At 37.2% G+C, this 16,288-nt stretch overlaps 1 protein-coding gene across 1 annotated transcript; it reads right to left on the bottom strand.

Annotated features, from left to right (window-relative positions):
* Window positions 1-12,636: 12,636 nt before the first annotated feature.
* On the bottom strand, window positions 12,637-13,584 carry LOC120423372 (zinc finger protein SNAI2-like). Its single transcript, XM_039587155.1, has one exon. It carries the CDS (start codon window positions 13,582-13,584, stop codon window positions 12,637-12,639), a length of 948 nt encoding a protein of 315 aa, XP_039443089.1.
* Between the last annotated feature and the right edge of the window lie 2,704 nt (window positions 13,585-16,288).

Here is a 16,288-nt window from a genome sequence, read left to right as displayed (position 1 = left end):
TATAAATTTTCAATTATTCACTTTGATTGACTACCACAAAATATATTCATGTTTTTAAAAGTGTTATTCTCTAAAATTTCGCTTTTTTCAATTATTATTTGAGTAAATATCTGGCATTTTTTAAATACCGTTTAGGAACGCCTTCTGCCCATATTCATTTCAGTTTTGTTTATCACTCTAAATATTCCTTTACTGGTAACTAACAGAACCGAATAAAAATACGGTGCTGTTTTGAGTCCCAACAATCTCTTGAATTGAACTTGTAAACTTGTAGCCTTTTTCTTTAATTAGAATAAATGTAAAGTATTTCACAAAGTAATTGAAATTTCAATATTAAACTTACATTTTGCTGAATAATTATAGCTTATTGACATTAAGTTATGCAAATGTTGTAAATTGTTATCAATCTTAAATTTTTTTGTCAACGAATCAATAAGTTTAACAAAAATAATGTTGTTGTTGTTGTTAATTTATTTATTTCTGGTTAAAGAAGATCCCGGGAAATTTATAATCTCAAGAATCAACAACGTCTACTCACGATTTTTGACAGTTGAGTAACGGCGATTTTAAAACTATTTATTTAACTTTCCTGATTTAAAATACTTTTTTTATTTAGATTACGCCGGCATCCAGGCGTCCAATTTTACACAAAATCTTTTTCGACAACAAATTTATGAAAATCAAATCAATGAAAATTTAAAGGAGTCGTATCGCCCACTGTCACGAGTAGAGCGTCCAATTTCCCGTCCCGAGAAAAAAAACCCGGGAATTTCCAGATTTAGCCATACATCGCCCGACGGTCTTCCCGGCCGGTATTGGTTACTCCAGAATATCCCGGTGCACAGTCAAACTAACCACAGTGAAACCGGTCCCCTGGACCTAACTAAATCTAGAGGGTCAAAAATAGTAAAATGACGCCTCCATTTGGAGATGATCCACAAAAAGGTTCATCCCAGGCCCTTCTCCTGAGAGTACTCACTCTAACTAATTGTAGTATCTCGTCCACATTATTCGTAAGGTTAAGTAGATTGTGTTAGTTCTGTTGGGTTAAAGATCACCAGCACAGTGGCCAACAGTGCTACAGTGACCAATACGCGCCTATTTCTAGGGTAGGGTTAAGTGACCCAAATATTCTTTGCCTTAGTCCCAATCACTTTTTTTATTCAAAAAAAATGAAAGAACTCTATTTTATTTTATACATTTCAATGTACTGTTCCGTAGTAACAGTTCAATAGGGCGAATCTGCATTTGTAAACAATTGTTTAGTCTATCCCTTTTTCACGTTTTCACGTCAAGTAAGAGGGGGATAGACTGCTTGCTTACAAAGGCAGGTTCACCCTATTGAACTTTTACTACGGTGTTCTAATTGAATTTTTCAGTTCGTCTGAAAATGTCATGTCATGGTTTATTTCAAAGGATATTGATTTCTGAAGCATTCAGAACTGTGAATAAACCTTGTTTATTTGTTGGGCAATTAAAAAATAAGATATTATGGAATATTTCAAAAAATCACTCCAAATATTCAAAAACTTTGATTTGTAATTGCATAAACAATTGTACTCCAAGTTAAAAAATTCGTTTTTTAAACTTAATTCATTGCTTATCTATTTATTCATGATCTCAAACCAGAAAGTTTGTTCTCTTTTATTTCAACTTACTTTTCAATATTATTCTATACAAACTTAAATTTTTTGACCGAATACGGTAAAGATTACCGAATTTTCAACTGCTGAACACAGTTCAGTAAACTGTAAACTACCGAATGCTATAAATAATTCCGAAATTCGATTATGAAGTTCATTATTGTTAATCGTGCAACTGAAATTCGGTAAAATTTTGTTCATTTTGACAGAGGGGTTTCCGATCTAAACTTTACCGATTTTTTAACTAACGAATTCGGTAAAAAAAATAAAATAAAAAAATACCACCATATTGTCTCAAAGTGGTCACAGAGAAAAAAATTACAAGCAATGTAGACTTTAACCCTGATGCGCGCAGTCAGTTTACAACCAAATGAGCTGATATTTGGCATGAAAGTCTCTATGGGCATGCCCTACAAGGGGAGCCATACTAAAACTTGATCCGAGAACTTTTTGAAAAACGTACCCACCCTAGTATTTATAGTATTTAAATTATTTAAATTATTTAAATTATTTAAATTATTTAAATTATTTAAATTATTTAAAGTATTTAAAGCATTTAAAATATTTAAAGTATTTAAAGTATTTAAAGTATTTAAAGTATTTAAAGAATTTAAAGTATTTTAAGTTTTTAAAGCATTTAAAGTTTTTAAAGTATTTAAAGTATTTAAAGTTTTTAAAGCATTTAAAGTATTTAAAGTATTTGAAGTATTTAAAAAATGTTAAAGTATTTAAAGTTTTTAATGTATTTAAAGTATTTAAAGTATTCAAAGCATTTAAAGTATTCAAAGTATTTAACTTGTGAGGAATATTGAGTATAATTTGTCATTCATCTGCATTGACTATTTCTTATTCCTGATTTTCTGTTCTTCTTTTACTCTCTCTCTCTATTATCTGTCTCTTTTTTGTCATTGTGAGGGGATCATCGATCCATCCGCATTGACATTCTATCTTTTTATTTTTCTGCCTTTCTTTATATTTTCCACCGTCCTTTTCACACTTACTACCAGTCTATGTGAGGGGATACTGAGCTCGATTTGCTCTCCATCCGCATTGACCTTTTCTCATCTATGATTTTCCTTTTCATCAGTAGTTAGAATCAACGCCGGGAATCGGGGAGGGAGCATCAGGGCAGTGGACGGTATGCTGTAATGGCGAAGATTGGATGTAGATAGTGGAAGACCAGAACTACGTCACAAGGGGGAAATAGTTTATTAATTATACAATTCTAAAGGATTGCCTAATTACTACATCTATTGACCCCTGTCAGTCTCCAGCTGTCTGCCGCGCCCTTTTAGGCCCCCAACAGGGTGCGAGCCCTGTTTTTCAGCTTTGTCAGACTTTTTTCGGAGTTATTGGAGGTTACTGTCGGAAGGAGATTCTCTTCCCCTGAGGACACCGTGAGTGATTTTGCTTGTTCGCGTCCAACCATCCCCTTTTGGCCCTTCATACGGCAGTAATTTGAAGATGCTCCCTTTGAGTCTGAGCCACTGTAATTCTAGGCAACCGCTACATAGGTCATCCTTGTGGCCCTGTTGGTTATCACATCAAATCAAATCAAATCAAAATCTCAAACCAGAAAGTTTGTTCTCTTTTATTTCAACTTACTTTTCAATATTATTCTATACAAACTTAAATTTTTTGACCGAATACGGTAAAGATTACCGAATTTTCAACTGCTGAACACAGTTCAGTAAACTGTAAACTACCAAATGCTATAAATAATTCCGAAATTCGATTATGAAGTTCATTATTGTTAATCGTGCAACTGAAATTCGGTAAAATTTTGTTCATTTTGACAGAGGGGTTTCCGATCTAAACTTTACCGATTTTTTAACTAACGAATTCGGTAAAAAAAATAAAATAAAAAAATACCACCATATTGTCTCAAAGTGGTCACAGAGAAAAAAATTACAAGCAATTTTATGGTTTTGGAGCATGGGTTTATTTTACTACATAGTGATTAAAATAAAAATACCTTAACAAAAAATACTGTTCATTGTATTTTTACGAAGACAGCTCATAAATTTAGAAAATTTATATATTTTCTTGAAGTTGAAGGTTTTTACAAACACACCAATTTTGACTATTTAAGTTGCTATTATAAACAATATTGTGCAACATATTTATCAGAACCAGGATCAGAACAGATTTTGATAAATTTCAAAATTCCCGGTAAATTTGTAAAAAAAAACCCGTTTCCCGGGAATTTTGTAACCCCGGGAAATTGGACGCCCTAGTCACGAGGTATCGAAAAATGGACCTCGGATTCGTGATCAGGGACCTAAATTACCCCGAAGACAAACATTGAAAGAAATCGAAGAGGGGTCGGATCAACTTTTTCCGATTTCGTGTGAGTTGAAATTGTGGCATGCAATTTCAATTATTTTTTTTTTTATTTGTTACTATAAAAATCCTGAATTTGCATTTCAAGAAAAAAAACAGTTTCAGCTGACTCGTAACGAATCAATTCTACTTTCCGTTTCCGAACTAGATTTCACCAGTCCGACTCCGAGGGGCTCGCCCCGTCCAAATTCTTTGCTCTCAGCGCCGTCGAGGGCACGCGCAAGTAAATCACTTGAACCTGACAGCTCTGGCGAGTGTTCGCGCCCCTGCCAAGAATAGACCCCGTTGTGCCTGTGTGTGACCCCGAACTGTGCGGTGAACGGGCTCACATGAAGCTAATTGAGACGGAATCTTGTGGCGGATATTTGAGGTTTTAACCTTGAAGTTGAGGGAATTTGGCGGCGATCAATGGTATTGATTGAGCTGCCATGTCTGGATGTCTAGGACTTTGCGTTGAAATTAACCTAGTTCACAGTCTTCGAACCGATTTTTTTGTTTTGATAATCGCGTGGGAATTGTCCCACTGTTGGCGCGACTAGAGAAACCGGTTCGTTTCAGCTTGGCAAACAGTAGCAACTTTAATTGATTTTGATTGGTTTGTCATCTTATAGTCAAAATTTAATCCTCTTCAAACGTTGAATGGCTGCTCCCGAGTGGGGTATGTCCGGGAGTAAGTGGCGTGAGATCGCTAAAACTTGATGAAATCATTCGGAGAATCTGGGAAAAGGTATTGAGATGAATTTCATGAACAAGTTACACAACATTGATGATAGAAGAACGTTTTTAATTTTATTAAAAAAAATAAAAACAAACTAAAACTACTCGAATCGCTGACTTATTGTCACCATTCCCGCAATCTCATAAATAAATGGTTTCGATGACATGCTCATTAGATAAATCGCGCGGAAATTTATTCAGCATCAACTGCCAAGCTGCATACAATCTAGCATCTTTCCATCAGTTCAACGGAATAATCTCGATCCACCTGGGGCCAGCAGCTTGCTCACCGTTGCTCAACAGTTGAGGATATCCTTCTCCTTGTTTTCATGCAACTCTCCAGTACTGAGAAACACACCTCGTCCGAATGCAGCCGCAAAAATCGCGAAAAACAAATAAACAATTCAATTACATTAGCATTCATAAATGTCACCAATATCGGTGTTTAATAAATTACCTCCCCACTTCTGCTGCTGGTGCTACATGCAGTTGATTAAATGTGACAAGGCGCCTGGCCAAACCCGGGTGCCAAATCCAACGGGGTGTGGGACTTGAAGCGAGCTCATCCGAGGACGTGTTGGGGCTTGGGGATGCACTTTTTTGTTGGATACCGTGGACCATATAGGCCGATTGGCAGAATTTGCAATGCAAACGTTGCACTTCCATTGGCTTGTCCTGCAACTTTTGCATTAGGGTGATCTGGCGAATTTCTCATAATTTTAGTAATTTTTTTGAACCCTGCCATAAACTTCAAACATTTTGAAATTGAATTATTTTCCCTTCTCAGTAATTTGATTTTTTTTTCAATTAAAAGGTAAAATCACCTTAGCCTTAGTTTTGGACACCCTACCCACCATGGGAAATAAAGCAAATATTGTCACAACTGCCGTTTGCTGCTGATGTATAGGGAAAGGTATCAAAAGACAGACTGTATTTATTTCAAGATCATGTTTGAACGGTTCCTGGCCAAACACACCAACAAACACACACACACACACACCGCTGACTTTAGAACTCGAAGCTCGCCCGTGCGAGGTAAGCATTACAACCGGCACCACCACCAACCGCACATCTACTCACCGGGAGCGGAATTTATTACCATATTATTATTCAATGAATTATGCAAATCTTGGCGCATTTTTTCGACCCATTGTCTGTGCGGCCAGCAGCCATGTTCCAGGGGAACTATGGGGATGTGTGTGTGTGTGTCTGTGTGTAAGTGCATAAATTAGCAGTTTAAGACATTGATCTTCGCGAATTGCTTCCTCGATGGGGAGGGTGAAGAATTGGCTGGCGTTAGATGAACAGCTGTGCAATCGGTAAAGTGTGATTTAAGGCAAAGTTATGTGTTGATGGTATGCTAAACACTTTGGTACGATGCAACGTCGGGGTTGAAAGGACGGAACAATGCTTTTGTCACCCATGAGTTAGTCTTCTGACGATTTTAGATTATCTTATTGTGTCGAAATCATACCCAGTGAAGCTTTGGATATTTGTGTCGATATTTCAAAACAAGTTAATTGATTACGTGATTATCTGTGTATAAGGATTTTAATTCAAGGCCTGAGAATTCCCAGTTATTCCCACCAATTCAGACTAGAATTCTCACAAGTTCTCACGAACTCTTGAAAAATCTTCCAAATTAACACCCAAGTTCCCTTTACATTTTCTCAAAGATCCTTCAATACCCAATAGTTCCAATAAGTTCATACACATATTCCCACAAATTAACACAAATTCCCACACTCTCACAGAAAACGCACAAATTCACTAAAATTCCCAAAAAATCAAACCATCCACATTCACGACCCCCGGGTCTTTTGTGGTCTCTATTGCAAGTTTCTGCTCGAACCTAGGAGTCCGAAGGCTTGAATGGGGAGAGCACCCAAACCTCTTTCTACTCCAAGGAACCTTCCACCCCAGTGTTTGAACTGACGACCTTCGGATTACGAGTCCAACCGCCGCCAGCGATTCCACCGGAGTAGGTTTGGTTTGGTGTGTTGTTTGTACTTATGGCATGGAGACGACTCCTACACCTGGAATGACTTAACGGCCTAACAACCAAGGCCGGGACCGACATTTTACTTCCTCATCCGATGGAAGGTTGCAGCAGATGGGAATCGAACCCAGAATCATCCGCTTACAAAGCGGACAGCGTAACCATTCGGCGACGCACTGCCACGACACTAAAATTCCCGCAAAACCCCAATAAAATTATAGACAAATTTTCATAAATTCAAACACAAATTTCAACAAATACCCACAAATTCTTTCAAAATTCCCATAAACTTCAACAAGTTCACAAGTAAATTACACAAACACTCACGAATTCTCACAAATTTACACAAAATTTACAAAAATCACATCCCGGGAATTCCCGGGACAAAAAAACCGGGATTTTTCAAAAACCGGGAATTCCTGAATCCCGGGATTTTTTATATTTCCCGGAATCGAAAAAAAATTGGACTGGAAATTCAGTTTTGGTTGTGAAATAGATGAACTGGTGAATACTTAGTAATCGATAAGAAGTTTAAAGCATATAAATTCGTATTCGGCATATAAAAGTAAAAATTTGGATTATTAGGGAAAATTGTAAAACATTTGGTTTATAGATCCTCAAAATACCTAGCGCATGAAAGATTTTCTATTTAATTTTAAATATTTTTAAAAAGACTTATATTATTAACGAATATTTATGATTTTAAATTTTAAAATAATATTTTATTTAATTATTTTTCATCAAACCCCAACGGCAATTAAGTACAAGTGTAACGAAATAGGACAGCTGTTTATGCCATTTTTTGTTTAGATTTTTTGATGATTTCGGTTAACAGTGCATTGCATTGCACCATGAAAGTGAATAGTTTTTTTTTCCTGATTCCCGTTGGCATGAACTCTGTTCACATTTACGCGAACTCATTTTTTTGAGTGTATTAGTTTAAAAATTGCGTTTATTTTCGCAAGAATTGAACTTATGCTGATATTTTATTTGGAGAAAATATTCTGTGAACTCTTCACTACATTATGATTTAATAGATAAAGTCTGTAAACCCTTAAGTTTAATCGGACAAAACGATTACTTTTGCCTTCCTCACTGAGGTAAGGCTATAATCCTGCTCTAAAAATGAACTTCGTATAAAAACGTCGTAGACCCACCTTCATTTATACATATCGACTCAGAATCGAAAACTGAACAAATGTCTGTGTGTATGTGTGTGTGTGTATGTGTGTGTGTATGTATGTATGTGACCAACAAACTAGCTCATGTTTCTCGGCACTGGCTGAATCGTTTTGACCCGAACTTGTTGCATTCGACTTGGTTTAGGGTCCCATAGATCGAGTTTTATACAGATTGAAGTTTCGATAAGTAGTTCAAAAGTTATGTATAAAAATGTGTTTTTACATATATTTGGATCTCACTTAACTGTATGTAAACTATGTCCGGGTCTACCATCCGATTGTTGGTTAGGTTATCAAAATACCTTTCCAACGAGTCTAAAACATTGAAGATCTGGCAACTCTGTCTCGAGATATGGCCTCTTAAGTGATATTGATGTACTTTTTTGAAGCCGGATCTCACTTGAATGTATTTAAACTATGCCTGGATCCACCATCCGACCTATTGTTGGTTAGGTTATCAAAAGACCTTTCCAACGAGTCCAAAACATTGAAGATCTGGCAACCATGTCTCGAGATATGGCCCCTTTAAGTGATATTGATGTACTTTTTTGAAGCCGGATCTCACTTAAATGTATGTAAACTATATCCGGATCCACCATCCGACCTATTGTTGGTTAACTTATCAAAAGACCTTTCCAATGAGTCCAAAACATTGAAGATCTGGCAACCCTGTCTCGAGATATGGCCACTTAAGTGATATTTATGTACTTTTTTGAAGCCGGATCTCACTTAAATGTATGTAAACTATGTCTGGATCCACCATCCGACCCATTGTTGGTTAGGTTATCAAAAGACTTTTCCAACGAGTCCAAAACATTGAAGATCTGGCAACCCTGTCTTGAGATATGGCCTCTTAAGTGATATTGATGTACTTTTTTGAAGCCGGATCACACTTAAATATATGTAAACTATGTCCGGATCCACCATCCGACCCATTGTTGGTTAGGTTATCAAAAGACCTTTCCAACGAGCCCAAAACATTGAAGATCTGGCAACCATGTCTCGAGATATGGCCCCTTTAAGTGATATTGATGTACTTTTTTGAAGCCGGATCTCACTTAAATGTATGTAAACTATGTCCGGATCCACCATCCGACCCATTGTTGGTTAACTTATCAAAAGACCTTTCCAATGAGTCCAAAACATTGAAGATCTGGCAACCCTGTCTCGAGATATGGCCACTTAAGTGATATTTATGTACTTTTTTGAAGCCGGATCTCACTTAAATGTATGTAAACTATGTCTGGATTCACCATCCGACCCATTGTTGGTTAGGTTATCAAAAGACCTTTCCAACGAGCCCAAAACATTGAAGATCTGGCAACCCTGTCTCGAGATATGGCCACTTAAGTGATATTTATGTACTTTTTGGAAGCCGGATCTAAAAAATAGATGAAACTTGTGTACAGCCATTGTTGTGAGGAAGGCTCCAACCACATAGGTGGATTAAGTTAGTTTTTTCCAATATCTCTCGATTAATCAGTACATTTTTGATAATATTTGACAAATTATGCTATTTGAAATAATCAAATTTGTACTCCTGTATTACTTTTATCCACACTTAGTTGTGCAATGTAAAGCTTATTTCATTCTGTTTCGAAAATCATTTACTTTTGGAATTAATTTTTATTAGCATTGCAATTTTTGAAATTGCATTTTCAATTCTCAAACACAAGTTTAATGCTACATTTTATGGAAATTCAATAAATTGTATTTATAACATAAATTATGTCTTATAAAAAAGGGTTCTTTCAAAAGACCGGAGTTTAAAAAAGAACCGCGGTTCTTTTTTGTGAGCCACGGTTCGTTTGCTCTTTTTTTGCCCACCTCTAAATTCACACAAATTCCTACAAAGGCTCACAAATCCATTGAAATATTCACACACAAATACACACAAGTTCTTACTTTTTCTCACAAATTTAAAGTTAACTAAAAAAATTACAATATTACCCGCAATTTCATACAAACTCCCACAAATATCCAAAAATTTATTAAAGAATTCCCACAAAATCACTCGAATGTTCTCAAATATCCACTAATTTGTTCAAATTTCAACAAGTTCCAATATTCTCACAAATTTACAAAAATTCTCACAAATTCTCATACATGAAAAGTGTTTTTTGCTGTTACCGGAATCATTCGGCACCAAACCTAAACGTTTTTTATATCTTTTCTAAGAGCAATTCCAGCTCAAATCAGGATTTTTTCGGGTACTTTTGTACCCGACCCTCTCCGATTTCAATGAAACTTTGTTGACATGTTATCCTAGGCCTATATAAGCAATTTTTGTGTATATGGAGCCAATAGTTCTCGAAAATAACATTTGAGAAGGGCGTAAGGTATTTAAATATTTTTGTATTTAGTAATTTAAAAATTACTGTATCTCGAAGCCGTTGCGACGTATCAAAAATTGGTCAAAAACAAACTTGTAGGAAATTGGACGGGCTTTCTGAAAAAAATACACTGAAAAAAAAATACACGCCACAACTACGAGATTTTTAGATTTTTAGTCTAAAACTTAAATTTAAAGGTGATGTTGCGATTTTTTTTCGTTCAAATTTTTTGAGGAAATAGTCTAAAATATAACCAAAAGACTGACGAAAAATGCAGGATGGTATGTCTCTCCTAACAAAATACAAAATTCATTTACTAAAACTGTTTTTTTTTTTAAAGTGGTCTAAACGTCAAAATTTTTAAAACCCGGTAGTGGGAATCGATTTTACAGACAATTTTACATAAAAGTCTCCATATTGACTATTGCCCTATGTCCAATACTTGGGAAGATACAGTGGTTTTAAAAATGAAAATGTTGAAAAAACGGGTTTTTTGTGGTTTTTGGCAATTTCTATATGACAGACTTGGTTTTTTAGTCTCGTAAATATTTTTACTGGAAAACTCGTCCAGTTTCCCAATAGTTTGCCTTTGACAGTTTTTTGATTTATGTCGTTTTTATATTTACGTAATCAAATTTACTATCCTGGTTTCTACCATACTGAAAAAAATATTCTATTTTCAGTTATAAGCAATGTAATTAAGCTTATATCTGTAAGCCCTCACATCCAATTGAAATGCTGTCAAAGGCAAACTTATGGGAAATTACCGGTTTTTGAAAATTTTGACGTTTAGACCACTTTAAAAAAAAACAGATTTTGTAAATGATTTTTGAATTTTTTAAGGAAAGACATACCATCCTGCATTTTTCGTCAGTCTTTTGGTTATATTGTAGGCTATTACCTCAAAAAAATGAACGAAAAAATTCGCGACATCACCTTTAAATTTAAGTTGTAGACTAAAAATTATAAAATCTCATAGATGTGGCGTGTATTTTTTTTTCAGTGTATTTTTTTTCAGAAAGTCCGTCCAATTTCCTACAAGTTTGTCTTTGACCACTTTTTGACACGACGCAACGGCTTCGAGATACAGTGATTTTTAAATTACTAAATACACAAATATTTAAATACCTTACGCCCTTCTCAAATGTTATTTTCGAGTACTATTGGCTCCATATACACAAAAATGGCTTATATAGGCCTAGGATAACATGTCTACAAAGTTTCATTGAAATCGGAGAGAGTCGGCTACAAAAGTACCCGAAAAAATCCTGATTTGAGCTGGAATTGCTTTAAAGCAACACATCGACCCTAGAATTCCGTAATTTCAAATTTTGTAGATAACGAATAGTATTTTTGTTAGTTTTGATAATATATCAATTACAACCGTTTCGGTTTATATCTTTATATTTTCTACCATCATTTAGAGAAACTTTCCCCTCTACCTCTCCTCGTGGCACCACGCAAAAAAAAAGACATAAATATTTAACATTTCAAAGCTGCGCGCAGTGAAAAACACACAGAATTCACCGGAATAAAAACAAACCACATGTATCGCACACAGCAGGGTATGTGTCCTCAAATATTGAAATATTTTCCTGCCCTGTCTCGAGACACTTGCTAAATTCGAAAAGCAAACATTTCTCCACCGTCTGTGGCCCTGGGTCTGGGGATCCTTGTACGCGAACAGCGCAACCCATAAGCGCCCCGGGAACATTGTGGGCAAACATGGGGACCACGGCAATGTAAAATATGGCCACTGGAATGCTAATACAGCAGGGGACAATGCTACCGAAACCGGGGTTCGGAGCCGAATCCTGGGCGATTCTCGGGTGTCCACGGAGGGAAAATTTTAACTTTTTTTTTGATATTTATTAAAAGTTTGTGAAAGCTACTGAAATTTAATAAAACACAAAACAAAAAATGTTTTAAAAATATTTCCCTCAGTGCGAACTTTTCTCCTGGAATTCCTTCACTTTCAATTCACACCAGTCTGGCCGACAATGCAACGCCGCGCCAGAGTGTCGCGCGCGAGCCCTAAAATATCGTAAAACGTAAAACATTTGCCAGACCTGCTCGACGCGGCCAATATTCCGATTGCTGGAACGTGTTACTGCTACCGTCTGGTGCTTGCTGCCGGTGCAGACATCCAAACTCTGGTAGCTTCAACGGTTTAGAGGTATTTTTTGTTTATGAAACGAAGAACATAATGTAACGAAATCTATGCATAAGCGAAGCAAAGATCAGAAATGACTTATTCGGTGCCGATCAAATCGTTTGCATCACCAGTGAGCAACCAATCGTAAGCTACTACGATTCGCAAGTAGTAACCAAGTGATTTTACCAATATTGTTCTTCAGCGATTTATAATGAAAAAAAGATTTTTGTTTCAAATTCAGATATCAAAATTTATTCACTAAAATCTAAGCCTTCTTCTTCACAATCACAGTTTTGTTTTTGTGACTGATTTCATGCTGCTCCACATAGTCCAACCGCCCAAAGCGCTTATCGCAGAACCTGCAACCGAACGGTGACTCCCCGTGACTCGTCCAGATGTGGCGTTTCAGATCGTAGGGACGGCTGAACCGCTTCGTGCATTGCTGACATCCGTACGGCTTAAAGGCATCGTTATGCTTCCGGACGTGAGTCTGCAGCAGTTCCACAGACGAATACTTCTTGCCACACTGCGCACACTGGTGCTCCTTGGGTCCCGAATGGTTGTAGTGGTTGTGCTGAAGCAGACCCCGACGACTCTTGAACGCCTGGTTGCACGGCAGGCAGTAGAACTCGGACTCGGTGACCGGGACTTTGGGCAAGGGCTTGCGTCCTCGCTTTCGGGCCTGCTTGCTGGGCGTTGGTACAACGGTGACTGTTGGTTCGTGAGCATTTGCAGCCTCCAACGACGAGCTGGCTGAGTGTTTCTCCGGTGATACTGTCGCCGGAATGTCATTGTACTCGCTACTTGATGTGGCCGAACTACCCGAATCCAAAGGTGATACTACTGCTGCACCGTTCTGTCCCAGAATTACTTCATGTGACAATATATAGCTAGTCATATCGGCGTAGCTATAAGACTGCTGATCCAACTCCGTATCCGCTGTAGGACCTTCGCAATACGGAATTTCAGCTTGCTGCGGCGGCGAGCAAGTCGGATACACTTCCGAACTCCTAATATAGTATATCGTCTGCTGGTCCGGAACGTAATCCGGAACAGTTCCAACGTCGAATGGCGATTCCTGCTCGTAGTACAAACCGACATTCTGGGCGCTTTCTATTGAAAACGACGGAAGTATAAAATGCAAGTTGCTATTGGCGTAGTACTCGTCAACTTGATGGTGGCTACCGAACATGCTATCGACTCCAAACTCCATCCTTGTAGAATTTCTCTGGATGTTAGGCTCAAGTGCTAAGAATGAAAGATTTGTGGTTGAACTACGGTGATACTAGCCTTAAATACCAAGTACAGGTAATACTGAGCACCGTAAATATTGCACCTGAACGGCAGCTTCATACTGTGTCTAGGTAATCAAACGTTACAGCCGAGCTTGAACGTAATGTTCATTGTTACCTGTCACATGATTTTTTACAACTTTATAAATTCATAAATTCATAAATTCATAAATTCATAAATTCATAAATTCATAAATTCATAAATTCATAAATTCATAAATTCATAAATTTATAAATTCATAAATTCATAAATTCATAAATTCATAAATTCATAAATTCATAAATTCATAAATTCATAAATTCATAAATTCAAAAATTCATAAATTCATAAATTCATAAATTCATAAATTCATAAATTCATAAATTCATAAATTCATAAATTCATAAATTCATAAATTCATAAATTCATAAATTCATAAATTCATAAATTCATAAATTCATAAATTCATAAATTCATAAATTCATAAATTCATAAATTCATAAATTCATAAATTCATAAATTCATAAATTCATAAATTCATAAATTCATAAATTCATAAATTAATAAATTCATAAATTCATAAATTCATAAATTCATAAATTCATAAATTCATAAATTCATAAATTCATAAATTCATAAATTCATAAATTCATAAATTCATAAATTCATAAATTCATAAATTCATAAATTCATAAATTCATAAATTCATAAATTCATAAATTCATAAATTCATAAATTCATAAATTCATAAATTCATAAATTCATAAATTCATAAATTCATAAATTCATAAATTCATAAATTCATAAATTCATAAATCAAAAAAAAAATCAAATTATTCGCTCTACAGCTTTGCCTTGGCGTTCTCGATTGCGAGATTCCTACTCGAAACTAAGTGTCCGAAGGCTTGATTGTTGAGGCAATTGCAAACCTCTTTTTACACCTTAGCTTCCATCCACCCCGGGATTCGAACTGACGACCTTTGGATTGTGAGTCCAACTGCCTACCAGCGAATCCACCGAGGCAGGACCCAAGGAGACGACTCCTACACCTGGACTGAGCAAACGACCTAACACCTCTAGGTTAGACCGGGGCCAACATTTACTTCCCCATCCGACGGAAGGCGTGATCAGACAAATCTCGTCTCAAAATTTGCCACCGGGACCTTCTGGGATCGAACCCAGGCCGACTGGGTGAGAGGCAACCACGCTTACCCCTACACCACGGTCCCGGCCATAAATTCATAAATAAATTCATAAATTCATACATGGCGATACAAAAAAAATAGTTGAGAATTGAGAACAATGTTTTATGAAAAAATTACAATTGATTGGTGCAGGTTTTGTAATGAAAATTATAATAATTTTTCATCACAGTTTCAAAGTTGAAGTTTACATATTAACTATTCTTGAATCGTTTTTGCTCCCGAAACCGGTAAGCACTTCCTACTCTGCCAACAAATCAATTCGTCCCTCTTTACCATTAAGTCAAATCCGCACCTACAGTCCTAAGACCAAAGACCGTCCAAAGTCCCCGTCTTGACGTGCGGGGGAGCGCGCGCGCGCTCCGGTATAATTGAATCCAATAATTCATTGTACCACTTCAATCAACGATCTTCCCACTCACCAGCAGCAGCTGCAGAGACTAAAACCCTTGATGGGTTGACATTCACCTTTGCTGGAAATTGAATGCGCGATCCCCGGAAGGGCTTCGCGGACGAGCCGCCGAGGGATCCTATTAAAATGAAGAGATCACATGTGCCCCTTCGGAGATGGCCTCTGGATGGAGTTTGAAAACCTTCAAACGGCAACTGTAGACTGTAGGGTAAGGCAATGATGATTTCTTGATCCAAAGAAGCTCAAAATGACCCTACAGTCTAAGTAGATTAGGAAGGTCAACAATATCGGCAGCTACCCTACCCACATGGTGATTGTGTCGCGAAAGTGAGTGGGATTCGCCGAGATGATGAAGTCCCGCCGTCAGCAGCGGAGGCTTTCTTCGTTTGAGGGGCCAACTTGACTTGCCGATGCATCGATCAGACCTTTGCAGCCGTTTTGACGGTGGGCCTTATCGCCGGATGGCGATGACAATACCGTGGTGAGGGCGGTTGACACTGAACGTGAACATTTTTTTCAATTAAGGGGGGGTCGTCTCTAGCTTGGAGGTGGATTCTAATCTCGATGGTTCCTGATGGATATTGGAGAAATTGACATCCTGGCTAAACGTTTAAGCCTGTTAAATAATAACTTTCCATTAAAACTTCATAAAACTCCTCATAATATATTGTGATACTTAATCATGGTTCCCGCTCCAAACTGTCAATTTCACTCTTCTCGTGTGGTGAACATAAATGAAAATGTCACATGCTGAGGCGAACCCGACCCTGAACCATTGGATTGCCCTTGGTCAGTGTTGCTCGAGATCGCCTGGGGCGCGGCCGACACGCGAAGATCGTATTACGGTAGTTCCCGTGGACACGTGTAAAACAATTTTCCACCCGCGCGCGCACGCTGGATGACCACACAAACATACACTGAGAAACAATTAATTTCACATTTACACGGGTCACACTTCGACGTCGTCGTGCTATCTTGTCGCACCCGCCATTTTGACGTTCCGAGAAAAACGCGTTTTAATGTTTGACCTT

Source organism: Culex pipiens, chromosome 3, assembly GCF_016801865.2.
Source record: "Culex pipiens pallens isolate TS chromosome 3, TS_CPP_V2, whole genome shotgun sequence".
Classification (NCBI taxonomy): domain Eukaryota; kingdom Metazoa; phylum Arthropoda; class Insecta; order Diptera; family Culicidae; genus Culex; species Culex pipiens.
Note: the sequence above shows the minus strand (reverse complement) of the source record. Positions and strands in the feature narration are given on the sequence as shown.

Excerpts from the sequence above, each read along its gene's own strand:
- LOC120423372 (XM_039587155.1), bottom strand. The coding sequence starts at position 13,584 with ATGGAGTTTGGAGTCGATAGCATGTTCGGTAGCCACCATCAAGTTGAC.